This window comes from Rhinatrema bivittatum, chromosome 2 (assembly GCF_901001135.1).
Source record: "Rhinatrema bivittatum chromosome 2, aRhiBiv1.1, whole genome shotgun sequence".
Taxonomy (NCBI): Eukaryota; Metazoa; Chordata; class Amphibia; order Gymnophiona; family Rhinatrematidae; genus Rhinatrema; species Rhinatrema bivittatum.
In genome coordinates, this window is record NC_042616.1 from 374,221,697 (window position 1) to 374,249,538 (window position 27,842).

Genomic DNA, 27,842 nt, shown 5'->3' on the forward strand with positions numbered 1-27,842 from the left:
CTTTAACCATGCTACTCTGCCATCTGAACCTGCTGCACTACCCCGAGAAGAGCCTGAGTCTGCTGAACCGGCCCTGCTGCCGTCCTCGGAGGGGTCCGCACCAGCCCTGCTGACAGACTTTCTAACTCTGCCATCTGAGCCTGCCAAACCGGCCCTGCTGCCGTCTTCAGAGGGGTCCGAACCTACTACAACGCCCTTGGAGGGGTCTGAACCGGCCCTGCTGCCGTCCCTGGAGGGGTCCATACCGGTCCTGCTGACGCCCCCGGAGGGGTCCGAACCAATCCTACTGACAGACTTCCTGAGTCAGCCATCGGAGTCTGCTGAACTGGTCCTGCTGCCACCCCGGGAGGGGTCCATACCGGTCCTGCTGACGCCCCGAGAGTGGTCCGAGCCTGCTACAATGCCCCGAGAGGGGTCCGAGCCTGCTTCATCGCCCCGAGAGGGGTCCGAGCCTGCTTCATCGCCCCGAGAGGGGTCCGAGCCTGCTACAACGCCCCGAGAGGGGTTCGAGACTGCTTCATCGCCCCGAGAGGGGTTCGAGCCTGCTTCATCGCCCCGAGAGGGGTCCGAGCCTGCTTCATCGCCCCGAGAGGGGTCCGAGCCTGCTACAATGCCCCGAGAGGGGTCCGAGCCTGCTTCATCGCCCCGAGAGGGGTCCGAGCCTGCTACAACGCCCCGAGAGGGGTCCGAGCCTGCTACAATGCCCCGAGAGGGGTCCGAGCCTGCTTCATCGCCCCGAGAGGGGTCCGAGCCTGCTACAACGCCCCGAGAGGGGTCCGAGCCTGCTACAATGCCCCGAGAGGGGTCCGAGCCTGCTTCATCGCCCCGAGAGGGGTCCGAGCCTGCTACAATGCCCCGAGAGGGGTCCGAGCCTGCTTCATCGCCCCGAGAGGGGTCCGAGCCTGCTACAACGCCCCGAGAGGGGTCCGAGCCTGCTACAATGCCCCGAGAGGGGTCCGAGCCTGCTTCATCGCCCCGAGAGGGGTCCGAGCCTGCTACAACGCCCCGAGAGGGGTCCGAGCCTGCTTCATCGCCCCGAGAGGGGTCCGAGCCTGCTACACCGCCCCGAGAGGGGTCCGAGCCTGCTACAATGCCCCGAGAGGGGTCCGAGCCTGCTTCATCGCCCCGAGAGGGGTCCGAGCCTGCTTCATCGCCCCGAGAGGGGTCCGAGCCTGCTTCATCGCCCCGAGAGGGGTCCGAGCCTGCTACACCGCCCCGAGAGGGGTCCGAGCCTGCTACAATTGCCCGAGTAGGATCCGAGCCTGCTGTACTGGCCCAGCTGCCACCCCTGGAGGGGCCTGTACCGGTCTTAATGCCGACCTTGGAAGGGTCCGGACCGGTCCTACTATCGCCTCAAGAAGGGTTACGGACTATTTCTCTGCCCCAGGTGGGGTTTGTGTTCCCCTTGTCACCCCAGGAGGGGTTATGGAGATCTGCACCGCCTCTGCTACCCCAGGAGGGGTCTAACCCTGCCGCCTTGTCCCAGGAGGGGTTATGGACTGCCTTTTTGCCTCGGAAAGGAGTTGAACCTGCCGCATCACCCCCGGAGTGGTCTCCCGTTATTCTTGACTACCTCCTGCACAGATGGGATCCAGGAGGAGGGGGAGGCCTTGAGGGGGGGGTACTGTTACGGCTGTGGCTGCTGTGCTACCGCCTCACCACCAGGGGTCCCTCTAGTGCTGACTTTCCTGACAGGCCCAGTCCATCTCCTATGTCCACTCTATGCTCTGGGTGTGCCCTCTTAACCCTGCCTGACAGTTGCCTCGGTGCTTCGGCATCGAGCTCACCTGGGCTCCCTGCTCTAGCCTGCCTTGCGCGGCCTTCGGGCCTATCCTTGCCTTGCCTTGCCTTGCGTGGCCTTCGGGCCTATCCTTGCCTTGCCTTGCCTTGCGCGGCCTTCGGGCCTATCCTTGCCTTGCCTTGCCTTGCGTGGCCTTCGGGCCTATCCTTGCCTTGCCTTGCCTTGCGTGGCCTTCGGGCCTATCCTTGCCTTGCCTTGCCTTGCGCGGCCTTCGGGCCTATCCTTGCCTTGCCTTGCCTTGCGTGGCCTTCGGGCCTATCCTTGCCTTGCCCCGCTATTGGTGTGTGGCCTACGGGCCTTCCGTGTATGTGTGTGTGGCCTACGGGCCTTCTGACCTGCCTTGCCCCGTCTATGGTGTGTGGCCTACGGGCCTTCCGTGTGTGTGTGTGTGGCCTACGGGCCTTCTGACCTGCCTTGCCCCGTCTATGGTGTGTGGCCTACGGGCCTTCCGTGTGTGTGTGTGTGGCCTACGGGCCTTCTGACCTGCCTTGTCCTGCTTACTGTGCCCTGACCCAGCCTGTACTTGACACTGCCACTTGCCGCCTGCCCTGACCTAGCCTGGACCCAGACACTGCTGACTGCCGCCTGCCCTGACCCAGCCTGTACTAGACACTGCCACTTGCCGCCTGCCCTGACCCAGCCTGTACCAGACACTGCCACTTGCCGCCTGCCCTGACCCAGCCTGAACCCAGACTCTGTTTATTGCTGCCTGCCCTGACCCAGCCTGGTACCTGACGCTGTTTCGAGCCTCCTGTCTCTCTCCACCTGGAGCCACCCTGCTGGGTGGTGTGCACGACTCCTGTCCGGAGCCCAAGCGTAACAGTATGCCGAAGCCATCACATTTTCCAGGGGAAGAGATAAGTCTGTGTCCTGCCGGTGAGTCAACTTTTCACTAATTCAAGATGCCTCCTTCTTTAAAGTTTTATACCTGCAGTTCCTGTCAAACTTTGAATTATCCTAGCTATCAGAACTGTCTAGCCTGTGAACTTGTTGGTCAGGAACACTGGTCATGCAATAACTGCAACAAGAAAAATGTCTCTGTCTATCAGGAGTGTTTGAACTGTCTGGCTCCTAAACCAGGGTGGTGGAAATGCTCCTGTCTCCCGTGTTTGTTACCTCCAGGCAAACCCTGCCCCTGTTGTTCTGCTCTAGGACCAGCTGTGCAATTAGAAAAGGCATTCAGCTCTCCTAACCAGTATTCTGTTTCTGGCTCAACTAAAACAAACATTTTTGCTGGCAGTTTGAGGGTAGAAAAACCCAGGACTTACCTGGCCAAGAAGGCTTCTGTGAGACCAGTGCTAGAGCCTCGGGAACAGGTTTCTCTACAACGGAGAGAGCTGATTAGCTCTAGCAGGGCTCAGCTTCCCACAGCTGCCAAGTGGACACTAACGAGCACCTTCCCTAGACGTCCTAGAACTGCCTGTGCCTTCTCTAAACTGCTCCTCCAGAAACAAAATCAGGAGCATCAGACTTTGGCTCGAGGTATCAAGTCCACGGCAGTACAATCTGTGTCTTCCATGCACACTACCTTTAACCATGCTACTCTGCCATCTGAACCTGCTGCACTACCCCGAGAAGAGCCTGAGTCTGCTGAACCGGCCCTGCTGCCGTCCTCGGAGGGGTCCGCACCAGCCCTGCTGACAGACTTTCTAACTCTGCCATCTGAGCCTGCCAAACCGGCCCTGCTGCCGTCTTCAGAGGGGTCCGAACCTACTACAACGCCCTTGGAGGGGTCTGAACCGGCCCTGCTGCCGTCCCTGGAGGGGTCCATACCGGTCCTGCTGACGCCCCCGGAGGGGTCCGAACCAATCCTACTGACAGACTTCCTGAGTCAGCCATCGGAGTCTGCTGAACTGGTCCTGCTGCCACCCCGGGAGGGGTCCATACCGGTCCTGCTGACGCCCCGAGAGTGGTCCGAGCCTGCTACAATGCCCCGAGAGGGGTCCGAGCCTGCTTCATCGCCCCGAGAGGGGTCCGAGCCTGCTTCATCGCCCCGAGAGGGGTCCGAGCCTGCTACAACGCCCCGAGAGGGGTTCGAGCCTGCTTCATCGCCCCGAGAGGGGTTCGAGCCTGCTTCATCGCCCCGAGAGGGGTCCGAGCCTGCTACAATGCCCCGAGAGGGGTCCGAGCCTGCTTCATCGCCCCGAGAGGGGGCCGAGCCTGCTACAACGCCCCGAGAGGGGTCCGAGCCTGCTACAATGCCCCGAGAGGGGTCCGAGCCTGCTTCATCGCCCCGAGAGGGGTCCGAGCCTGCTTCATCGCCCCGAGAGGGGTCCGAGCCTGCTACAACGCCCCGAGAGGGGTCCGAGCCTGCTACAACGCCCCGAGAGGGGTCCGAGCCTGCTTCATCGCCCCGAGAGGGGTCCGAGCCTGCTACAATGCCCCGAGAGGGGTCCGAGCCTGCTACAACGCCCCGAGAGGGGTCCGAGCCTGCTTCATCGCCCCGAGAGGGGTCCGAGCCTGCTACAATGCCCCGAGAGGGGTCCGAGCCTGCTTCATCGCCCCGAGAGGGGTCCGAGCCTGCTACAATGCCCCGAGAGGGGTCCGAGCCTGCTACAACGCCCCGAGAGGGGTCCGAGCCTGCTACAGTGCCCCGAGAGGGGTCCGAGCCTGCTTCATCGCCCCGAGAGGGGTCCGAGCCTGCTACAATGCCCCGAGAGGGGTCCGAGCCTGCTACAATGCCCCGAGAGGGGTCCGAGCCTGCTTCATCGCCCCGAGAGGGGCCCGAGCCTGCTTCATCGCCCCGAGAGGGGTCCGAGCCTGCTACAATGCCCCGAGAGGGGTCCGAGCCTGCTTCATCGCCCCGAGAGGGGTCCGAGCCTGCTTCATCGCCCCGAGAGGGGTCCGAGCCTGCTTCATCGCCCCGAGAGGGGTCCGAGCCTGCTACAATGCCCCGAGAGGGGTCCGAGCCTGCTTCATCGCCCCGAGAGGGGTCCGAGCCTGCTTCATCGCCCCGAGAGGGGTCCGAGCCTGCTACAATGCCCCGAGAGGGGTCCGAGCCTGCTACAATGCCCCGAGAGGGGTCCGAGCCTGCTTCATCGCCCCGAGAGGGGTCCGAGCCTGCTACAATGCCCCGAGAGGGGTCCGAGCCTGCTTCATCGCCCCGAGAGGGGTCCGAGCCTGCTACACCGCCCCGAGAGGGGTCCGAGCCTGCTACAATTGCCCGAGTAGGATCCGAGCCTGCTGTACTGGCCCAGCTGCCGCCCCTGGAGGGGCCTGTACCGGTCTTAATGCCGACCTTGGAAGGGTCCGGACCGGTCCTACTATCGCCTCAAGAAGGGTTACGGACTATTTCTCTGCCCCAGGTGGGGTTTGTGTTCCCCTTGTCACCCCAGGAGGGGTTATGGAGATCTGCACCGCCTCTGCTACCCCAGGAGGGGTCTAACCCTGCCGCCTTGTCCCAGGAGGGGTTATGGACTGCCTTTTTGCCTCGGAAAGGAGTTGAACCTGCCGCATCACCCCCGGAGTGGTCTCCCGTTATTCTTGACTACCTCCTGCACAGATGGGATCCAGGAGGAGGGGGAGGCCTTGAGGGGGGGGGGTACTGTTACGGCTGTGGCTGCTGTGCTACCGCCTCACCACCAGGGGTCCCTCTAGTGCTGACTTTCCTGACAGGCCCAGTCCATCTCCTATGTCCACTCTATGCTCTGGGTGTGCCCTCTTAACCCTGCCTGACAGTTGCCTCGGTGCTTCGGCATCGAGCTCACCTGGGCTCCCTGCTCTAGCCTGCCTTGCGCGGCCTTCGGGCCTATCCTTGCCTTGCCTTGCGTGGCCTTCGGGCCTATCCTTGCCTTGCCTTGCCTTGCGCGGCCTTCGGGCCTATCCTTGCCTTGCCTTGCCTTGCGCGGCCTTCGGGCCTATCCTTGCCTTGCCTTGCCTTGCGCGGCCTTCGGGCCTATCCTTGCCTTGCCTTGCCTTGCGCGGCCTTCGGGCCTATCCTTGCCTTGCCTTGCCTTGCGTGGCCTTCGGGCCTATCCTTGCCTTGCCCCGCTATTGGTGTGTGGCCTACGGGCCTTCCGTGTATGTGTGTGTGGCCTACGGGCCTTCTGACCTGCCTTGCCCCGTCTATGGTGTGTGGCCTACGGGCCTTCCGTGTGTGTGTGTGTGGCCTACGGGCCTTCTGACCTGCCTTGTCCTGCTTACTGTGCCCTGACCCAGCCTGTACTTGACACTGCCACTTGCCGCCTGCCCTGACCTAGCCTGGACCCAGACACTGCTGACTGCCGCCTGCCCTGACCCAGCCTGTACTAGACACTGCCACTTGCCGCCTGCCCTGACCCAGCCTGTACCAGACACTGCCACTTGCCGCCTGCCCTGACCCAGCCTGAACCCAGACTCTGTTTATTGCTGCCTGCCCTGACCCAGCCTGGTACCTGACGCTGTTTCGAGCCTCCTGTCTCTCTCCACCTGGAGCCACCCTGCTGGGTGGTGTGCACGACTCCTGTCCGGAGCCCAAGCGTAACACCTTGTGTGTCTGGGACCATTAAAAATGGTCCCCCAGTGATTGAATGCAGGAAATACAACAGGTCTGGCACATCACAGAATCTGAAATATTACCATAAAACACACCCCTTTTGCTATCACATGTGGTACTTACCACATTTTGATAAATCCAGGCCATAGTGACTTGAAAGCCTTCCTAATAATCATGACATAATATTCAGATGGTGAACGATGATTATCTGCATGCTTAATCATTACACTATATCTTCCCACTAGTACTAGAAAGCAGGTACTGATGGATGACTTGGCAAATGCAATCCTATGAGGATGGCATGAGCACAATACTTTAAAGAAATTGCCCTATTTCTTGAGGAAGAAGGACATAAAAATATTGATCAAATGCCAGACAATTCCAGACTTGGGAAATCAAAATATTACATTTGGATATCTAGGTTTTTGATTTAAACAGCATTGCTAGTATTTGCAAGTGCTTGCCATTTTGTCAATATTGATTTGGAAATATGATCAGAAGTGCACGCTTTATACAATTTCCCATTTTTTTTAAATTCTTGCCTGTAGCAGATAAAATCTTTATTTAAAAAATGACAAATTAGATAACACAAGCAAGCTTTGATTGAGAGAGAGAGAAACCTGGGCTGCTTCTTCACTAGTAGTATTTTGTTCTGTGGAACAAATCACTTTGGTTTGATTCACAGTCCTGAGGTTCTTGCTTACCTGGGCTAGAAGTGTGGTATAGACCTGGGCACTGGAAACTTAGGGTGCTTCAAAAGCTACTCTCTAGTGATGCTGCCAGCCTAATTAAAGCTGCACTAGAGTAATTTTCCAAAGGGAGACACACACCTCAGCTTCAGGTCTCCTTTATCAACAAAGTGAGGATAAAACAGTTTCTCCTGGAGGTCTGTGAGAAAGAAGACCGCATGACCAGGAAAAAGAAAGTTAGCTAAAGAAGAAACTGTCTCTAGCCCTGATTCATTTTGTTTTCATCAAGCAGAGACCATGTCTAGATTTCTCTTCATATAGAAAGATCCAGCACTGCTGAGAGTCACATTGGTGATGGGTAGCACCTGTGTGGTGACTCAGATCTTAGAAAAGGGCTATGTTGTCCACATGGGAGGCCCTGTTGCTCACAGAATTACTGAGCCAGAAGGGATTGCCTTCTCAAAAGTTATCCACAATGGAAGCTAATGAAAATGTTAATTATGACAAGCTTTCTCTTTTCTTCATTCCATTTCTCTTTTTTTTCCATCAGTTTCTTTTTCATCTACCTTTTTTAATTATTACTTGTTTCTTGACTTTTCATCTATACTCTTTTTGTTTGCATGAAACAGGATGTACTCCATAAGACCAAAATACTTTTGCTCTCTATTTTTATGTAGTTTGATAAAGATTACCTTGAATTCAAGAAACAAATTGAAGGATTATATCAGTTACTGCAGGCATTTGTGGATTCCTGGTTTGCAAAACCTCTAACTGTGAGTAAATGAATATATTAAAATGGAAAAATAATACTTTTCTCCCCCCTTACTCTTCATTTTTTAACCCTTTCCCTTCACACTTCAGATGGTGGTGGCTTAGGTGCACTTCTAGAAAAAGGTTCTGCAGAACATCTGACTCTGCTCTGTCTTAGCTTAAATATAGATGAAGTTAGGCAGCTAGAACTAGGTTATAAACAAAATAAATAAATAAAAGAAAATATAAGTAGGCTGGAGATTATGGATATTGTGAGAATGTGCAGTAGATCATGTATTCCCAGAGATTTTCTGCTGTCTCCCCATGAAAACCATTGTCCAAAAACAAACTGGTCACAGTCTTGTTTCCCAGTGTGTATAGCAAAGCCCTTACTGTGCCTGTACAAGTTATTAGCTACTAAGTTTAGTGAAGCACTCAGTTTGTCAGCATACAATAATAGAGGAATACAATGTTTCCATTCTACTTTTTCTCATGTTATCACATTGGCCTGATAGATTATTTGTGTAATTGCCATGCATCTGTACATCTCAACTATTTTTACTGGTGAAAGCTGAACTGGTCAAATTATTCAGTGGTTGTTTCTGGTGGATGTAGATAAGACATGTAACTGTGTGTAGATTATGCACATTTTATCAATCGTACCCATGATCTTTTGACAGAACCTCACTATAACAGCAACAATTAACACATCTCAGTTACATTGTTAATTCAAAACCCTGCAAAAAATGTACTCAGAACATATAGAAAATGTATAACATATGAACTGCCAGACTCAAATAGTAACAACTCTATATATGAAAAGGCAACACTGCAAATATTACACCAGGCCCTAAAACACTTCCTATAAGGAAAACAGAACAAGTCAGGCTGCTGTACATCCCTACTCAGAAACTACATGCTATCAGGATACCTCATCTTGATCACACGTGCAGAATATAAACAGACCCTCATCAAATATAGAATAAAAAGGCATAAGTAGAAATGTACAGACAAAAACTGAACTGGATACTACAACAAGCCAGACTCTGTTTACCATGCAAGAATGGAAAAAAAAGAAATATCACCATTCCTTGTTATAATCAATAAATTTAAAACATCAACCATACCAATAAAAAAATAATAAATGTCACATCAGCTGATGAATAGAACAATATCCAATAATTATAAATGTATACAAAAAATGTAAACATTTTACCAAACACCAAAAAAAATATTTAAAATAGCAGACACATCAAATAAAACCCAATAATGAAAGCTAATATGTATTTTAAAAAATCCCAGACCTGGGAACTTTAGATTTCCAGTCATTATGAGATTGTAGTAGATTGGATAGGAGCACACAAACTGTGCCTGCTCTCTCTCTCTCTCTCACACACATACACAGGCACATTCTCTCTCTATCTCTCATAAACAAACAAACACACACCCACACACACATACACATAAGCATTCACACACACACAGGCAGTCTCTCAGTCACACCCAGTCACACCCAGTCACACAGGCAGTCTTTCTCTTGCACACACATACACATGCACGCCGTCTCACACACACACACACACAGGCACTCTCTCTCTCTATCTCTCGCTCTCACACACACACATACACACAATGAGGCAGAGACTACTTGTGTGTATGTGTGTGTCATAGAGTGAGAGACTGCCTATCTCAAACACACAGACTGTCTCTCACTGTATCTCACATACATACACACACACACACACACAGGCAGTCTGTGTCTTGCTCTCACACACATAGGCATACTCTGGACTTCTTCTTCTTTGGCCACTGGCTGCAGGAGAAAAACCAGCAGCTTGCAGGGCCTCTTCTTTGGCCATCAGCTGCTTAGAAATACCTATGGTCCCACAGGGCCTCTTCTTCAGCTACCAGCTGAGGGGGAAACACTGGTGGCCCCAGAAGGCCTCTTCAATAGCTGCCGGCAGCCCTGCAGGGCCTCTTCTTCAGCCCATCAGCTGTAGAAGAAACATCAGCAGCCCCATAGGGCTTCTTCTGCTTTGCTTGCAGCTGGAGTCTCAGAGCATGAGCCCCCATGTACCTAAGGCTAATGATACCCCTGCAAGACATTATCCAATTTTGTCTTACAGCTATCAATGGCATGAATACTCTTTCGCTAGCAAGAAACTAGCATTATTTTTTGATAAAATAAGTTCCTATAGATCTATGTCAGGCATGAAACAAATACTGAGTGGGTACAGAAATAACACTGGGCTTAGAAGGTGATAATTGTTCAAGAGTTAGAGCGTTGCACATTGAGTGTTGTATATTAATAATATTGAGTTTTAGAAGTTGACTGTAATTTGTGAGCATTGGTTGTTGCAGTATATTACAGAAAGTAAGTATTTTTTTAATGAAGATTTTAATTACAATTTAAAATTTAGAAATAAGCAGTTACTTGTGACAAATGATTAAAACAGTTGACCTATAATGTATACCAATATTTAATGGTATCTGAAATTAGTATTTAGAATTTTAGTGAGGTATTATTAGGATTTGGAATTTTGTGCTAAGGGTTTTACATAAATTTTCATTTCTTTTGGTTTTGATTGATTGTATTGAATACTCCTTGATATGCTGTAGTCAACTGGATTTAGGCGCTCTTATCTCTCCCATCATACATTTTACCAAATCCTCTGGCTCTTCCTCTACCTTTATTCTGTGATTGGTGTGTGTCAAGGCTCTGTCCTGGACCCTCTTCTCTTTTCTTTCTCCTCTTTTTTCCTCAGTATTCTGATCTCTTCCCATGGCATTCAATGCCAGTTTTATGCTGATCATTCCCAGAACTTCCTTTCCAAAGTAGCAAGAAACCAGACCCAAATCTCAACCTGCATGTCTGACATTTGCACTTGGATGATTCATCATCCTTTTAAACTTAACATAGTCAGGACATACCTTTTTGTCGTTCTCCCAAACCCATTTCCCCTTTTCTCTCTTTTTTTTTCCCAGCACTCTCATCTTCCCGGCACCCTTGGCACATAATCTTGGGCTAATCTTTGATACCTCTCTATCCTTCTCTGCACACATCCAAAATACTGCTAAAGCATGTTGTTTTTTTCTTTATAACATTGTTAAAAATCCATCCATTACTTTCTGAGCATGCTGCCAAAACACGTATCCACTCTATCACCTCCTGCTTAGGCTACTGTAACTTGCTCTTTGTGGGCTTCCTACTGAATCATTTTTCTCCACTGTAATCTATTCAGAATTTGTCTGTCACTTATTGTCCTTCAAATTGCAGTGACCGTGTGCCACTTCTGCATACAGTTCAGCAGGGCTGGTGTTTTCATTAGGTGAACTAGGTAGTTGCCTAGAGATCCAAAATTTTGGAGTTGGCAAGCTCCTGCCAGCACAAAGCCTGGAGCTACTGGCAGATCCCATCCTGCCAGTAGCTTAAGAACAGGAAAAGGTCCAGAAGTGGGGTCACTGATGGATCCTTATACCAGAAACTGAAAAATACAGAAAGAGGGATGGAGCTTCCATATTATGAGGGGGGGAAGAGAAAGAGAAGGAAATGATTGCTGGTTAACTGTGGAAGGATGGGGGGGGGGGGGGGGGGTACTGAGCAGGTGGGGAGTAGAGGAAAAGAGAGAAGCTGCTGGGTGGGTGGCAGAGGCGTTGTTAGCACCATGATTATGGGATCTGTGCCCCAAATTCGAAACTTGGTGCTCTGAGTCTCAGAAGCATACACTGCTAATTTTGTTTTCTATTCCCAATGTCTTCCCTGCAGGCAGTACAGCCATGTTCAATGGCTGCCTCCAATTCACCCACAGCTCTGGGTTCCATCTCCCCAGCAGACAAAGAATGCAGAAGAGGTGTGTGCAGCATGACAACATGGCTGTGCTACTTGCAGGGAAGCTGTTGGGATTAGAAAAAGTTATTAGTGGTCATTGTCTTCTGGCTTGTATGTTACCACTAGTCCTGCTGCTTCTACCTCCATTTGCTCCTGACTCTGGCAGGACTTGAATACTGTATCCTTTTTCTGGCTCTGAACAGTGGCGGGGGAGGGAGGGGAGAGGAGAAGAGAGTGAGAATGCTGGAAGATGGTCATGGGATAATGGGTAAAAGGTGAGGAGCCTAAGAGAGGTGGGCTCGGGTTCAGAAAGATGATTGGAAGAGGGTGGGGGTGGACAGAGTAGGGTCAAGTAATGGTGGACAGAAGGAGTGGGTCAGGGAGAAGGTGGCAGAATAGGGGTTAGGGGTGGTGGGGATGTTGGGGAGGTACTGGGTAGAGGGTTTGGGGACATTGTCTTCTGGGGTGAGAGGAAGCAGCATCATTTGGTACTAGTCCATGCCTAGGATTTGCAGCATTGGGAAAGGACAGGGGGCAGCAATGTTGCAGACTGGTAATGTAATTTTTCTGCTGTTGCACTGCAGAGTCTGACTTCTTTGGATTTCCAGTTTAGTTTTTGTGTGAAGGATTCTATTATTAATTTGTGTTTCCTTATTTTGCATTTGGAAAGGGTTTGTTTGTATTTTGCATGTGTGATCAAAGTTAAGGATCCTGCTAATGCAGGGGTGGCCAGCTCCAGTCCTTGAGAGCCAGAAACAGGTCAGGTTTTCAGAATATCCACAATGAATATGCATGAGATTAATTTACTAAGATGCAGTCCATTCAAATCTGTCATGCATATTGATTGTGAATATGCTGAAAACCTGGCCTGCTTATGGCTCTCAAGGACTGGATATGGATACCCTGTGCTAGTGTTTAGTTTCTTTGTAGGAGTCTTTTTTTTTTTATAGCAGTTTGACTTGTCCTTTTCCAATAGGAGGTGTATTGGCCTTCTAGGGCCTGGTGTAATTGTAAAAAATTTTCAGAATCTCATAAATGGAGTGTAATTTTTAGTATTAAGATATTTATGTTCTACATGCAATTTATTTTGTTATCTGGAGAGAGATGGTGGAGAGTTAAATAATTTTGTTAAAATAAATGCACACTCCACCAAGAGGAACTGTTGTAAGTTTGACTTGTTTGTGGATCCCTGGTTGCTGTGTTGACTCCTCCCACGGAGAGGGGCCCTGTGGGGAAAACACAGCAATAGGCTGACTCTCAGTAATGACCACAGAGAGAATAAAAGCTTTATTATACAGCAGTTGACAAGACCCTAGAAGCGTGCTGCATTCCTCAGCCAGTGGAGTAGGTCTCTGATGATAGTTCAGTCCAAACACTGAGTTGTATCAAGTGCAGAGAAGGTCTCACCAGATGCTGGAAGTGAAGGGTCTGATAGTGGTCCGCGGAGCTGGGTAGGCCGAGAACCCAGTCACTGATGATGTAGTCAACGATGGTAGATCCAGTAGTGGTCTGCGAAGCGGGGTACGCCGAGAATCTATTCTGTGGTGAGACAAGGCAGAGAGACAGAGAGAAGGTACTCACAAAGGCTGGTAGCTGTTGAAGAGATGGACTCCGTAGAATGGAGGAAGAGATGATGCAAGGCTCAGAGCGCTAGAACCCGGATGTCCTTTGTAGATGCAGGTTAGCCCTGGGAAGCGGGTACCTAGGATCCTGATGAGCTGGGAAACCTGGAGAGTAGATAGGAGCAAAGCAAGACCCCCCCGAGGAGTGGGTTCCTTGAGTGACCTTTCTGGAACAGCGAAACCCCGGAGGGTAGATAGGAGTGACTAAAGCCCCCCAAGGAGCAGGTACCTAGAACGCCCTAGTGTAGCCAGCATAACCCCGGAGGATTAGTAGGAGCGAGTATTCAGAGCGGAGTTTCTGAAGGAGTTGAAATTAGCTGGAGCGAAATCCTTGCTAACTCGTAGCTAGATTGGAGATTGGAGGCTAAGTATCCGGAGGAAGTGACATCATGTGGAGGGGATGCCCCCAAGGTTCCCGCCATGACGTATTCAAAAGAGAGGGCAGCGTGCGCGCGTATGCCCTAAGTAACCTCAGTGTAAGAATGGCAAACGCAATCGCCCATGTTGGTCCGGGGAAGCCGGAGAGGTTGGTGAGGAGAGGCGGTGGCAGCCATCTTGCCCAGAGGAGAGGAAAGAGGAAGAAAAGAGGTAAGACACAGAGGGCGCAGCCGTCTGTGACCAATGGGCGCAACAGGAACAGAGCTGGTGAGGGTCTCTTGACTTGAAACCGGCAACACATTACTGGCAGAGTCAACCAGAATGGTCTATCCCTCGGTTCTTGCAGTATGGTTGGTCCACAAACATTATAAGGCTAGCAGGAATTGTTCTGTGGTTTGTGGATTTTTTTTTTTTTTTTTTTTTACATGATCCTTTTGGGTGTCCTGTTACTGTGCATGGAAAATTTGTTTGCCCTACCTAAGGGCCTGTGCATTTGATCTTTGAAATATCTAGCAATGCTCCTGGTGGGCGGTGAAAGAGAGTGCTAAGTGAATGAGGAGTAGAGAGAGAGAATATGTTGTGGGAACGGAATGAGTGTGTATGCTGAGCAGGAAGGGGATGAGAGAGAGAGCGTGCTGAGTCGATGATAGGGTAGAGAAAGGAAGAAAATGCTGAACAGTCAGCAGGATTGAGAGAAAGTGTACTGGGTGGATGAGGGTGGGGTGAAGAGGGAGTATGTTCTCACTGTGGAAAGATGGCAGAGAGACGGGGGTGATGCTGGTATGCTAGGCATGCAATGGAGGAAGAGAAAGAAGAATGCTGTATGTCGTGGGGGTAGATGAAGTTATACTGGGCAGGGAGAGAGCGTGATGCTGGGTAGAGATGTGCAATCGTTTATCACGAATTAGGCAATTGCAACGAAATTGCCTAATTCGTCGTGGTTTGGGGACCCCGAAACCCGAAAAGGTTTCGGGGTCCCCATGTGACAGGAGCTGACCAATGGCGCCGGTAGCCCCTGTGACATAGTATGGGCAAAGGCTATCGGCGCCATTTTGATTCCTGGCATCAGACGGCACGAGTGCAGGAGATCGCTCCTGGACCCCCGCTGGACCCCCAGGGACTTTTGGCCAGCTTGGGGGGGCCTCCTGACCCCCCCAAGGCTTGCCAATAATCCCTGGGGGTCCAGCGGGAGTCCGGGAGCGATTTTGTTGTCGGCTGCCAGGAATCAAAATGGCGCCGATAGCCTTTGCCCATACTATGTCACAGGGGCTACCGGCGCCATTGATCAGCCCCTGTCACATGGTATGAGCACAAGATGGCACCGATGGCCATGTGACAGGGGCTGACCAATGGCGCCAGTAGCCCCTGTAACATAGTAGTTCAGAGGCTATTCGGCACCATTTTGAGGAGCACGGCTTGCAGTAGCACACCGGGCACGGAGGGACAAATGGAACCCGGGACCCCGCTGGACCCCCAGGGATGTTAGTAAGTCTTGTGGAGGGATCGGGATGGTGGGTTGTATGTAATTTATTAAAATTAATTTAAATGCTTGGGGTGGGTTGTTTTTTAGCTTCGTTTCCCGCTTCGTTTTTTGGGCCAGTTTCGGGTTTCCTCGTTTCGTTTTTCAAAAAAACTAAACGAGAAAACCCGCATTTTACCACGAAGTATCCGAGTCAAAAAACGACCCGGTAGAAAAAAAACGAAGCACATCTCTAATGCTGGGAGCTTTGAGCAGGGGGCAAAGAGAGGGGGATGCTGGGCAGAGGGTAAGGAAAGAAATCAAGAGGAGCCCCGCCAGAAGGGAACACTGTGCTGGAGTTGCCAACAGTAGGTAAGCTGGAGAAGGGGCGTGCAAGATTGAAGGTCTGTCTTAAGCGCCTAATGCCTTTGTACCAGCCCTATAGCTCAGACTTCTCTTACTCACTTATAAATGCATTCACTGCAGCTCCTATTTCCTATCTTCTATTCTCTCTCCCAGTACCCGTCCTTGTGAACTCTGTTCATTGGTCAAGTCGCTTTTATCTCTGCCCTTCTCCTTCATTGCCAACTCCTGACTCTGCACTTTCTCCCTTGCTGTGCCATATACTTGGAATAGACTTTCTGGATCGGTGCCTTTTTGCTCTGTCTCTGGCCATATCCAAATCCAGTCTAAAAACTCACCTTTTTGAGGCTGTTTTTAATCCTAATCACCTCTCTTCAATAAACACATTTCCCACAGACTCTTGTCTCATGTATGTTTGTCTTGACTAGATGGTAAACTCTATTGAGCAGGAGCCATCCCTTCTGTGTACCTGTACAGCACTGTACTAGTCTAGTAGTGCTTGAGAAATGATAAATAGTAATAGTAGTTGTAGTAGAATACAGAATGACACACAAAGATCCTAAGGCTCATTCAGTCTTCCCTCATTATTTCCTGGTACACATAGACCCCAATTGTGCTCAGTTTTTTCTTCATTTCTTTGTAGGTTCCTCTTTGTTTACCCCATGTTTTCTTGAATTCTGTTAATGGTTTTGCCTCTGCCACCTCTTGTAGAAGATTTTCATGTATCTACCAACCTTTCTGTGAAGAAGTATTTTCAGATTTTACTTGAATATACCCCTTTACATTTCATACCATGACCTTTAATCATCATCATTTTCATCGTTATTAGATGTCTTCCCATCTACATTTCACAGCACACTAAAACACAGCAATAAAACAACGTCTCACATAATAGACTCACTTAGATTTAGTCGAGGAAAGCTTGGGTGAAAAGCCAAGATTTGGCATAAATCATAGCTTATTTTGGAGTGTTCACTAATGTGTTTTGGTCAAACATGCTAATTTGACAGGCGGAAGGACTAATTGTACTTCTGAACCGGATGTTAACATCTGTAAGGGACTATAATGAGTCAGCCGATTTCAGGGACCAAATCATTTAAAGCTTTGAATGCTAAAACCATAACCTTAAACTGAATTAAAAAAGGGGAAAGGAAGGTGATGCAAATGCTTTAAGACTGGAGTAATGTGCTGTGTCCTCCCCATACTCACTATCAGATGTGCTGCAGAATTCTGAATCCATTGAAGAATATTCTGAATCCATTGAAGAATATTTCCAGGGAAGACCTAACAAAAATCTTTTACAGTAATAAATATGTGAAGTGACTAAGGCATTGATTACAGTCTATAAAGCTACCTGACCAAAACTAAAGTCCATCCTCTGGAACACTCACAGGCCTCTCTCTTTTTACATTGCTAGATTCTACCCAGGAAAAATGTATCTGGTGAGAGGGAGAAAATGTTCAAAGGTTTTTGTCTAGGAAACTGAAAAATTACCTTGACAGATCCCTTTGAATATGGACCTATTAGTGAATCAGGTTCTTAATGTGATTACACTAAGTTGCAAACTGACCATTTTCTAGTCAGGTTTTTACATAGGCACTTTGCATCCCTGCTTGTAGCAGCAGTTACAAATACAACAAAATGTATTTTCCTGAGGCTTTTAGCTTCATATAGTAATGTATGAAACATCTAGTAAACTGTATTTGAAAGTTATTTTGTTAGAGCATGTGGATACTTATCATATAATTTTAAACATTTTATTCTTCCCTTTTAGATATCAAAATTATTAATTATAGAAATTTGTGTATCAAGAAAAGTTTTTTCAGACAGGCTGCCTAATTCTGGACTTTGCTTAGCAGAATATGTTTCAGCACCTGGATTACAATCTGTAATTTTCTGTGGATATTGTTCTGTGTGCAGTATACAATTTAAATTATATTATTAAGCCATTGTAATGATGATCAGGCATTGACTGCTTGCTTTTCTGCCTTTTTTTTCTCTGAGACTGAGCAAATATTGGGACTCCTGATGAAGTTTGAACGTGTTGGTAAGGACCATCTCGATTTCACTGAGAAGTACATGATGGTCCTACATAGATATAGTCGAGACTTAGACCTGGTTCGAAAACTCTATCAGAAACAGAAAGAGAACCCACCTGCTCCCCGAAATGTACCACCTGTAAGAATGATCTTGAAACTTGCAAGAAAGGATTTTTATTATTTACATAGTCTGCTTTATGATGACATGACTTTTGTAATCTTCTGGTACTTTTTAGATTACTGGAAAGATTATGTGGGCTCGTCAGCTTTTCAGAAAAATTGATCAACCAATGAAATTCCTCAAAACAAGACCTGAAGTTTTGAAGGTTGGAATGTGTTGGATTTTTTTTGAGTGTGATAACAAACAATCATTAGAACAAAAGCTATTTTAAGACAATATTCTACTAAGACTATTGTATATGATCTCTTTTGAAACTTGACATTATGATAGTTTTTACTAAAAATATCCGTTGTGTCAGAATTTCCATGATGCACAGTACAGTAGGGAAATGTACTGTATATAGAGCGTAGTATGATTGGAGCTGTGACAGAGGAAAGCCTGTTACTGAAGTTTGTTTTACAATATGTTGCCTCCCCTGATATTGCAGATTTGTCTGGAATAGTTTCAGTACGGCTGCACTTTTAGAACATTTATGGTTGTTTGTTTGTTTATGTGGGAGTGTGTGATTTTGACTTAAGATGAAAGCAAAGAGGCAGATATTCAGCAAACTTTAGCCGGAAAAGTGGTGGTGGCTGAATACCCAACTCCATATGTACTTATCCAGCTAAGTGGTAGGCAGGAATGGGCGTTTTAGGGAGGAGCTACTAATTTGGTTAATTTAAGAGGATAAGCAGTGATATTTAAACTTATCCAGTTAAGTTGTCTGGATAAGTTAGATCTGCTCAATAACAGGTCTAACATTAGCTAAATAAGACTTATCCATCTAACTAGATATTTTTATGGAGATATTCAGCGGCATAGCTGTGCTAGTGAATTTCCCAATTAAGTTAGCTGGATAAAACTTACCTGGCTAACTTGTTTAACTGGATATCTTTCAGTATCTACCCCAAAGTTTAAAGATTGTTTTGTATTGACACCTCACACTTTTCCTTGATATGTCCTTTGTTATCTTGCTGTTTTAGTGTGTGGAAATGAAAAAAGTTATTCGGAACTACAACAAGATGGCAGCTGTTCTTATGGAATTTGAACTCGTGTATCACAGAGGATGGTGTAAGTGTGCAGATGTGGCTAAGAATGGACTGCATGCTTCACTTTTGGTGAGACATCCTGAAACCAAGGTAACTAAACTATTAGAGAAAGAATTGATCAGGTATGGCTGTACCTGATTATTATAGGAAAAGTGGATTAATACAGAGATGGGAGAGGAAGGGTGAAAGAGAGGTATATGGTGCATGGTGGTACTTGTTGAAAAACAGTGCTGATTTATGTCCTAGAATACAGATGTTTGGGCCAGAGGATGTTTGCTGTCAGAAGTAGGCGAGGTTGGCTTTTAAGGCAATAGAGTTAGCAAGGTATGGCCAGTGGGTTATTTATGTATTGCACTTATAATCCATTATTCCAAACTTTGATCATTTGTATTTGTGTATTTTATTTTTATTAATTTGTTACATAATGTATGGTATATAATGAGGCAGATACTCAGCACTACTTATCCAGATAAGTATGGACTTATCCAGCTAAGTGGCGGCCATTGAATGTCTGGGTACTTTCAGCGGATGCCACTTAGCTGGATAAGTCATTTATCCAAGTAGCTAGCCAGATGTCTACTGGGTGGGCAGTGAGCAGATTGGGGAGGTGCTACTTATACAGCTAACTTGGGGCCTGATTCATTAAGCATTTTTCCTATAGACAAAGATAGGCCAATGCAATATTGGCATGCGTTAACCAAGTGCTCATGATTGAGGCAATAGGGGACATTTTGTGCCCTTAATACCTCCTCAGCAGCGGGCGCCCAGGAGAGGTGGCTGTCAGCCGGTTAGGAAAATGGACGCTCAATTTTATGGGCATCCATTTTCCTAACCTGTGCACAGCCATGGGTTAGGAAAATGGATACTGGTTAATTGAGCATCTCTTTTCCTAATCTAACTGCTGGTGCTTTTTTTTTTTTTAATTCTCCTATTTCAGTTTTTCTGACTTATTTTCACCTCGATATTAAGTCAGAGGAACCGAAAAACAGTATTTTCTGCTTTTCTATAACTTTGTTTGGGCTCCTCAAGAATTAACGCCTGCTCTGGGCAGGGAGAGGAGCCATCCTGACCTACCTCCAGCATGCCATGTCACTAGCAGGAGGCAGAAGCCACCAAGCAGGATCAGTCCACCAATTCGTTCATGCTGCTTTTCGAGGCCCAAACAGCAGCTCAAATCACAACAAGTACAGCACCAGCAGCACCAGAGCAGTCTATGAGTGAGCAGCAGGAACCATGGAAAGGAGGCATGGCTTTCACCTCTACTACATACGGGTAGAGCTAGTGCACCTGAGAAGGGCTTTTAACACTCACACCCAGGCCCTGCATGATCAGATAGCAGCCCACACAAAGCCCTAATCATTGTTGCTACCTAGATCAATATTATGACCAGCATTTTAACACAAATCCTTCAAAGAATGCCAGAACCTCCACCTGTGCCCTCCCCAGCTTCCCAGGATTCCTCACCATGCAGAGGTCTATGACCAGAAGGGTGACCCAGGGGTAGGCCCCCTAAACAGATGCCACCCTCACTGAAAAACCATGCCAAAGAAAAGGTCCATGAGGCCACAGTAGTGGCAAAAATACACAGCTTAGAAAAGTTGTGGAAACAAGCTTGGCCGGTCCTCTTTACAGCGTTCCTGTGCCGGCTAGATGGAATAAGTCTGCTGGGCCCGACCTGACTTCAGCATTCCTGAACTGGCTAGAAGGAAGAAGCCTGCTGAGCTCATCTCTAACACAGAGATCATCCTTAGCAAAGAGGTATGTACAGATCAACAACCCAGGGCACTGCAGTGGTGGGAGCCAGTCTGTTGAAGTTGATCTGGTCCCAAACAACAGCAGGTCTCATTTATTTATTACCGGTACGATAAGACCTGGTCTTGAGTATCGGTATAGTAAAAGAAGTTAAATAAAATAAATAAATAAATATACCGATTTTCTTGCATCAAATGCAAATCAAACCGGTTTACAATGAAACAGAATAAGCAGGAAATAACATTCCTTAGTCTAATACATTGAACATTTATAACGAGATAATTTAAAACAAAGCAGTAAGCTAAACAACATTAATAAAGTTTAAATTTACAAATAAAACATAAATACAATTATTTTAAAAGGAGCACGAAGGGGAACACAAAGGGGAAAGCCCCTTTGTCGCGCCCCTTCGGCGCGCGACGCCTGGTGGTCCGGCATCGTTTACCGGTTCTGACGCTGAACGTGGTGACGTCATAGTGGGCGGATCTCATTCTCCCTTAGCTTTTAATTTCTTCTTTGTTTCCCAGCGATTTTTCTCTTTTTTTGTATTTTTTATGAGAGGGATTGAGTCTCATCACTGTCTGCTTCTGACCAGTGGGGAATCTCTATCCTACACATCTCCCTGACTCCTCCTCTGTTGTCACATAGCTGCTGTCATGGTGTTCTAGCAGGCTTCAAGTAGACAGAGGTGCATATTCCTTAGGTTAGGTAGGGGTCAAGTGATGTGGCTCCAGTTAGCAGCAAATCTGTCCTCTGTAATCAGCTGGAGAAATGTGCATCTATTCAATGCACACAAAACATATCGCAGATTATTTGTAGGTCTAACCTGCCAGCATGTACATATGGCAGAAAAGCCTCAGATGATGTGGCCTTGTATGGCATGCTCTTTGTCTAATTACCAAGAAATGTTCTACAGATAAGCTTTGCAGAAGGAGTCAAAACTTCTTAATACAGTCAGACATTCTGAGTTCCATTGGTGAGGTGTTCAAAAACCTGAAGACTGGAGGATAGCAAATGTAACCCCAATATTTAAAAAGGGCTCCAGGGGTGATCCGGGAAACTACAGACCGGTTAGCCTGACTTCAGTGCCAGGAAAAATAGTGGAAAGTGTTCTAAACATCAAAATCACAGAACATATAGAAAGACATGGTTTAATGGCACAACGTCAGCATGGCTTTACCCAGGGCAAGTCTTGCCTCACAAATCTGCTTCACTTTTTTGAAGGAGTTAATAAACATGTGGATAAAGATGAACCGGTAGATATAGTATACTTGGATTTTGAGAAGGCGTTTGACAAAGTTCCTCATGAGAGGCTTCTAGGAAAAGTAAAAAGTCATGGGATAGGTGGCGATGTCCTTTCGTGGATTGCAAACTGGCTAAAAGACAGGAAACAGAGAGTAGGATTAATGGGCAATTTTCTCAGTGGAAGGGAGTGGACAGTGGAGTACCTCAGGGATCTGTATTGGGACCCTTACTTTTCAATATATTTATAAATGATCTGGAAAGAAATACGACGAGTGAGATAATCAAATTTGCAGATGACACAAAATTGTTCAGAGTAGTTAAATCACAAGCAGATTGTGATAAATTGCAGGAAGACCTTGTGAGACTGGAAAATTGGGCATCCAAATGGCAGATGAAATTTAATGTGGATAAGTGCAAGGTGATGCATATAGGGAAAAATAACCCATGCTATAATTACACAATGTTGGGTTCCATATTAGGTACTACAACCCAAGAAAGAGATCTAGGTGTCATAGTGGATAACACATTGAAATCGTCGGTACAGTGTGCTGCGGCAGTCAAAAAAGCAAACAGAATGTTGGGAATTATTAGAAAGGGAATGGTGAATAAAACGGAAAATGTCATAATGCCTCTGTATCGCTCCATGGTGAGACCGCACCTTGAATATTGTGTACAATTCTGGTCGCCGCATCTCAAAAAAGATATAATTGCGATGGAGAAGGTACAGAGAAGGGCTACCAAAATGATAAGGGGAATGGAACAGCTCCCCTATGAGGAAAGACTAAAGAGGTTAGGACTTTCAGCTTGGAGAAGAGATGACTGAGGGGGGATATGATAGAGGTGTTTAAAATCATGAGAGGTCTAGAACGGGTAGATGTGAATCGGTTATTTACTCTTTCGGATAGTAGAAAGACTAGGGGGCACTCCATGAAGTTAGCATGGGGCACATTTAAAACTAATCGGAGAAAGTTCTTTTTTACTCAACGCACAATTAAACTCTGGAATTTGTTGCCAGAGGATGTGGTTAGTGCAGTTAGTATAGCTGTGTTTAAAAAAGGATTGGATAAGTTCTTGGAGGAGAAGTCCATTACCTGCTATTAAGTTCCCTTAGAGAATAGCCACTGCCATTAGCAATGGTTACATGGAATAGACTTAGTTTTTGGGTACTTGCCAGGTTCTTATGGCCTGGATTGGCCACTGTTGGAAACAGGATGCTGGGCTTGATGGACCCTTGGTCTGACCCAGTATGGCATTTTCTTATGTTCTTATGTTCTTATGTAGGCGCTGCTACGGAAAAGGCAGATTCTCTTGTGACTATAAGGTGGGCAGCTCTGGCTGAGTGCACATCAAGTTGCCCCCATTGAGAGGATCTTAACGGTTCATATATTTTTAAGATTGCATTAGACCATGGGCAAGAACTTGAGTTAATTAATTTAAAAGTTATCATCCCAATTTTATACATAATTCATTGCTGCAATGATAACCAGTGCAAACTACTGAGAGCCAGGGTGATATGTTCATACCATTTGATCCCAGTAATTAGTTTAACAAAAGCTGCAAATGATGCAATAAGTGACCCTATAAACTGGAGATAACTTATCCAGCTGAGTAGTGATTTTGACAGGATATTTAGCAGTATAGCTATGCTGCTGAATATCCCATGTAAGTTAGCTGGATAAGTTTTATCCAACAAACTTAAATCAACATTTTATTTTGAATTTTTACCTAATTGTTTTGATGTTAAATGATTATTATTTTAAATGAATTGTTGGTATTAAATTATGAATTCTTTAGTTGTACTCTGCCTAGAACCTGGAAAAAGCAGAGTTTCTTACCTGTAACAGGTGTTCTCACAGGACAGCAGGATGTTAGTCCTCACATATGATGTCATCCATATGTGATGTTGTCACATATGGGTGACATCATCAGGATGGAGCCCAATCACGGAACACTTTTGTCAAAGTTTCTAGAACTTTGACTGGCACCTACTGGGCATGCCCAGCATAGCACTAACCCTGCATCCAGCAGGGGTCCCCCTTCAGTCTCGTCTTATAGTAAAAAGTACATGTGAAAATAAAATAAGAAAACGTAAACGAACCAACACTGCAGGGTGGTGGGCGGGTTTTGTGAGGACTAACATCCTGCTGTCCTGTGAGAACACCTGTTACAGGTAAGCAACTCTGCTTTCTCATAGGACAAGCAGAATGGTAATCCTCACATATGGGTGAGTACTGAGCTGAGGATACCCGAGCAATGCACCAAATGTACCCAATGACATGCAACAGGCACAACAACTGGGGTGGAATTTGGTAGAGGGCATCCTGAACTCTAACGGGTTGGCGGAAGGATGTTGGTACCTCAGTTCGCAAATAAGTTACGTAGCACAGACTGGCCGAAGATGGAATCTTGTCTGCCAGCCTTGTCTAAACAATAATGGGCTGCGAAGGTATGGAGAGTAGAGATGTGCAGTCGTTTATCACGAATTAGGCAATTACAACGAAATTGCCTAATTCGTAGTGGTTCGGGGGCCCCGAAACCCGAAAAGGATTTTCCCCGAACTTCGGGGAAATTTCGTTTTTTGGGTTTGCATGGGGAGAGGAGCACATTTTTTTTTCTTTAAATTAAAAACCACCCCAAACATTTAAATTATCTATAATACAACCTCCCCCCATCCCGATCCCTCCCCAAGACTTACGAACATCCCTGGTGGTCCAGCGGGGTCCCGGGTGCCATTTGATCCTCCGTGCCTATGTGCGCCATTGCCAGGCTTGCTCAAAATGGTGCCGAATAGCCTGAACTACCATGTCACAGGGGCTACCGGCGCCATTGGTCAGTCCCTGTCACATGGCCATCGGCGCCATCTTGTGCTACTATCATGTGACAGGAGCTGACCAATGGCGCCGAAAGCCTCTGTGACATAGTATGGGCAAAGGCTATCGGCGCCATTTTGATTACTGGCAGCCGACAAAGAAATCGCTCCCGGACCCCCGCTGGACCCCCAGGGATTATTGGCAAGCCTTGGGGGGGTCAGGAGGGGGATCAATAGACATGGAAGTACACCATACCGTAAATCTGTTCCACTTGAAACGATAAGACTGCCTTGAGGACGGCTTTCGTGAAGCTACTAGGACACAGGAAACTGGCTCTGAAAGGTTAAGAGGTTGAAGTATTAACCTTTCAAGATCCAGGCACTCAGGGAGAGTGCCTGGAGGTTGGAGTGACGAAGGCAGCCGTTGTTCTGAATGATCAGAAGCGTGTCCTTCCCCAGAGGAATGTGCCGGTGTACTGATAGGTCGTGGAGAATTGGAAACCAGACCTGGCATGGCCAATGAGGGGCTATCAGAATCATCAGCCCCTTGTCCCTTCACAACCTCGGGGGCGTCCCCCCGTAGTGACGTCATTCGTTTTCAGTTTAAAAGGTCTTTGTTTGCTAACTACAAACGAGTTAGCAAGGAACTCCAACGGGACTTGCTTCGGCAGTCCATGCTACTTTCAACTACGATCCGAGTCAGCAAGGGGAAATCTTTCTCCACTGCTCGGCCTTTTCAAACTTACCAGGACTAACCGCTCCTCGGGGGCTCCGCTCTCTCTTCTTGATTTCAGATTGTTGGACGGGATCCGGTACACGCTCCTCGAGGGCCTACGTTCCCGAAGACTCAAAAGACTCCTATTACCTGGAGGTGATCGCAGACGTGAACACAGTTCACGTCTGCGATCAGGAACCGGTACTTGCTCCACGAGAGCCCTTGTTCCTAATCTCTAAGACTCCCTTCAGTCTAAGATGTTATCGCAGGAACGGAGATTGTGAGTTACCATTGCAGATTGCAAATAGGAACCGGTACTCGCTCCACGAGGGCCTATGTTCCTAATACCTTTCTCAGACTCTCTTCTTCCTCAGAAGATATTGCATACCTATATCTTATGGATTACTATTACAGATTAACAGATAGGAACCGGTACTCGCTCCATGAGGGCCTATGCTCCTAAATCTCTTCTAGCCTCTCTTCTATTCCAGAAGCCATTCCATACTCAGTTATTGTGAGTTCTATTTCAGACTGCCTATAGGAACCAGTACTCACCTGCAGCTCTTGTTCCTGAATACTGAAGACTCTCTGTTGCATAGAAGACATTACAGATATCTGCAATTGTGAGTGTATCATCTACCACTGGTTATCCAGCATACCCTGTCTACTCACTACCTATAGTCTCTCCTTACAGCTCAGCAACTCAGAAATCGTACTTCCAGTATCAGAGGGACTTCAGCCCTGCTGGGCACATCAACTCACTACTGCCACCTCTGGTGGTTCTACTTCCAGTCTAATAAAGAACTATCTGTCAGGCCGATACAGTAAAGCGCGGCCGCGGTTACCCTGCTTCTAACCCGCTTTGTACCCACAATTTGGCCGCGTAAGTCCAACCTGCGATTCACTATCCCTTTTAACCCATCCTTACCGCTTCTTGAAATCAACGGGTAACCCTTTCCGCCCGCGGCATGTATATGATATGTAAACGATCGGATTAGCTATTCCCTCCGATCTAGTAACGTGCGCCCTGATTATCGCCTTTTTAACCTGCAGTTTTGCTGTGTGTTTAACCTGCTAATTTACCACCTACCCTTACCCCTGCGTTAGTGTGGAGCGTCAGGCAAGCCCCAGCAGAGAGAGACGAAATTTCACGGGCAAACTTTCCTGTGATGCTTCAGCAGCCCGAGGCGGATCGGGCGCTCCCCATGCGAGGCGTCAAGCCAGGCGCTCAGGTCACGGCATGCGTTCATGCACCTTCGCCGGCGAGGGCGGCTGGAAGCCACCTTGCATGGGGAGCACCCGATCCACCCCAGGCTGCTGAAGCCACTCTCACCGCCGGCTGCCCCCGGGAGGAGGGGAGAGAGGACTGGGGCTGCTCCGGAGCTGTCAGCGCGCCAGCACGGGAGACCGGCACCCATGGACGCGGCCAGGGCAGGTGAGCGGGGGCTGGGGGAAAGTTTGCCCGATCCTGGCTCCTCTAAAGGTCTTGTCCCGGGGGGTGAGGGGGGGAGGGTGAAGCAATCATTTGCACAGGACAACAAAACAAACAGCACCAGCCCTTCTCCTGTATCCACTTCCTGGTACCTGTCATTTCAAATGTCATTTGAAATAACATTTGAAATGACAGGTACCAGCGTACCCAGGATACTGTATAGGCGCTGTATAGCGCTCTATACAGTAAAATAGATTGCGCTTCATGGACGCTTCATGGACGTGCTTTGGACGCGGCTTGCATTTGCATGCCATTTAAATACTGTTTCGAGTGGTATGTGATCTGGACTGTGTGTGCGGCAAACGAGGGTGCGCCCGGCACTACCGCACTCTTTCTTCCGCGTCCTTACTGTATCGGCCTGTGTGTTTGTCTCAATACTCTAGCCTAGCCGTGGTCCCTCTCAGGATCTCCACTCGAGGGCGCTGTCATCTGCCATCGGCCCAGGGATTCACTATTTCTACTAAGTGTTACTCCTTAAACTAATAGAGCGGTATTATCATCTGCCACTCTGTGGGAGCCAACCCACATCAGACCATTACTCCTCTTTCTGTGGAAGCTGATCCATATCAGACAGCTATCTCCCCATGGGGATCATACAGGTTTCTGGCTCATCTTTCTACAGGAACAAAGCATAACACTTGCTACTCCTTCCCTCTGGGGAAGCAGAGCACTAACAGATTGCTAAACTCCTCCTCTTACAGAAGCCAAGCCTATCAGATTGCTATCTCCTCCCTTTGGGAGGAGCTGAGCGATACCAGATTGCTCACTCCGCCCTCCTGGTGGGGTAAGTGCTAGCAGATTGCTAACTCCTTGGCAGATTCTGTAACAGATTGCTATCTCCTCCCTTTGGGAGGAGCTGAGCGATACCAGATCGCTCACTCCGCCCTCCTGGTGGGGTAAGTGCTAGCAGATTGCTAACTCCTTGGCAGATTCTGTAACAGATTGCTAACTCCTCCTTCAATGGGAGTATCCAGCAGCCAGATTATAACAGATTGCTAACTCCTCCCTCTCCTGGAGGAGATTCATAAAAAACGCCATCCTGGTATATAACATCTTCTATTTTGCTAGCTCGTTGAGTTAGCAAGGGCTTGTATGGACTTGTCTGTGGATACATTCCGTTCCTGTCTGCGCTACTCTGCCACTTCCGTGCTGTCACAGGAACCTCTCTCTCTCTGCTCTTCGGGGTAACTGCTAACCTGGGTACCCACTCCTCGGG

At 47.8% G+C, this 27,842-nt stretch overlaps 1 protein-coding gene across 1 annotated transcript in view; it reads left to right on the forward strand.

The window, feature by feature from the left end:
- LOC115083294 (dynein heavy chain 5, axonemal-like) overlaps positions 1–27,842 on the forward strand; it is a 1,259,434-nt gene that overhangs the window by 140,244 nt on the left and 1,091,348 nt on the right. Inside the window, exons 12-15 of the mRNA XM_029587102.1 lie at positions 7,642–7,737; positions 17,370–17,543; positions 17,641–17,730; positions 18,548–18,703. Coding sequence (XP_029442962.1) covers positions 7,642–7,737; positions 17,370–17,543; positions 17,641–17,730; positions 18,548–18,703 — 516 coding nt within the window. The remainder of the gene's footprint in view (positions 1–7,641; positions 7,738–17,369; positions 17,544–17,640; positions 17,731–18,547; positions 18,704–27,842) is intronic.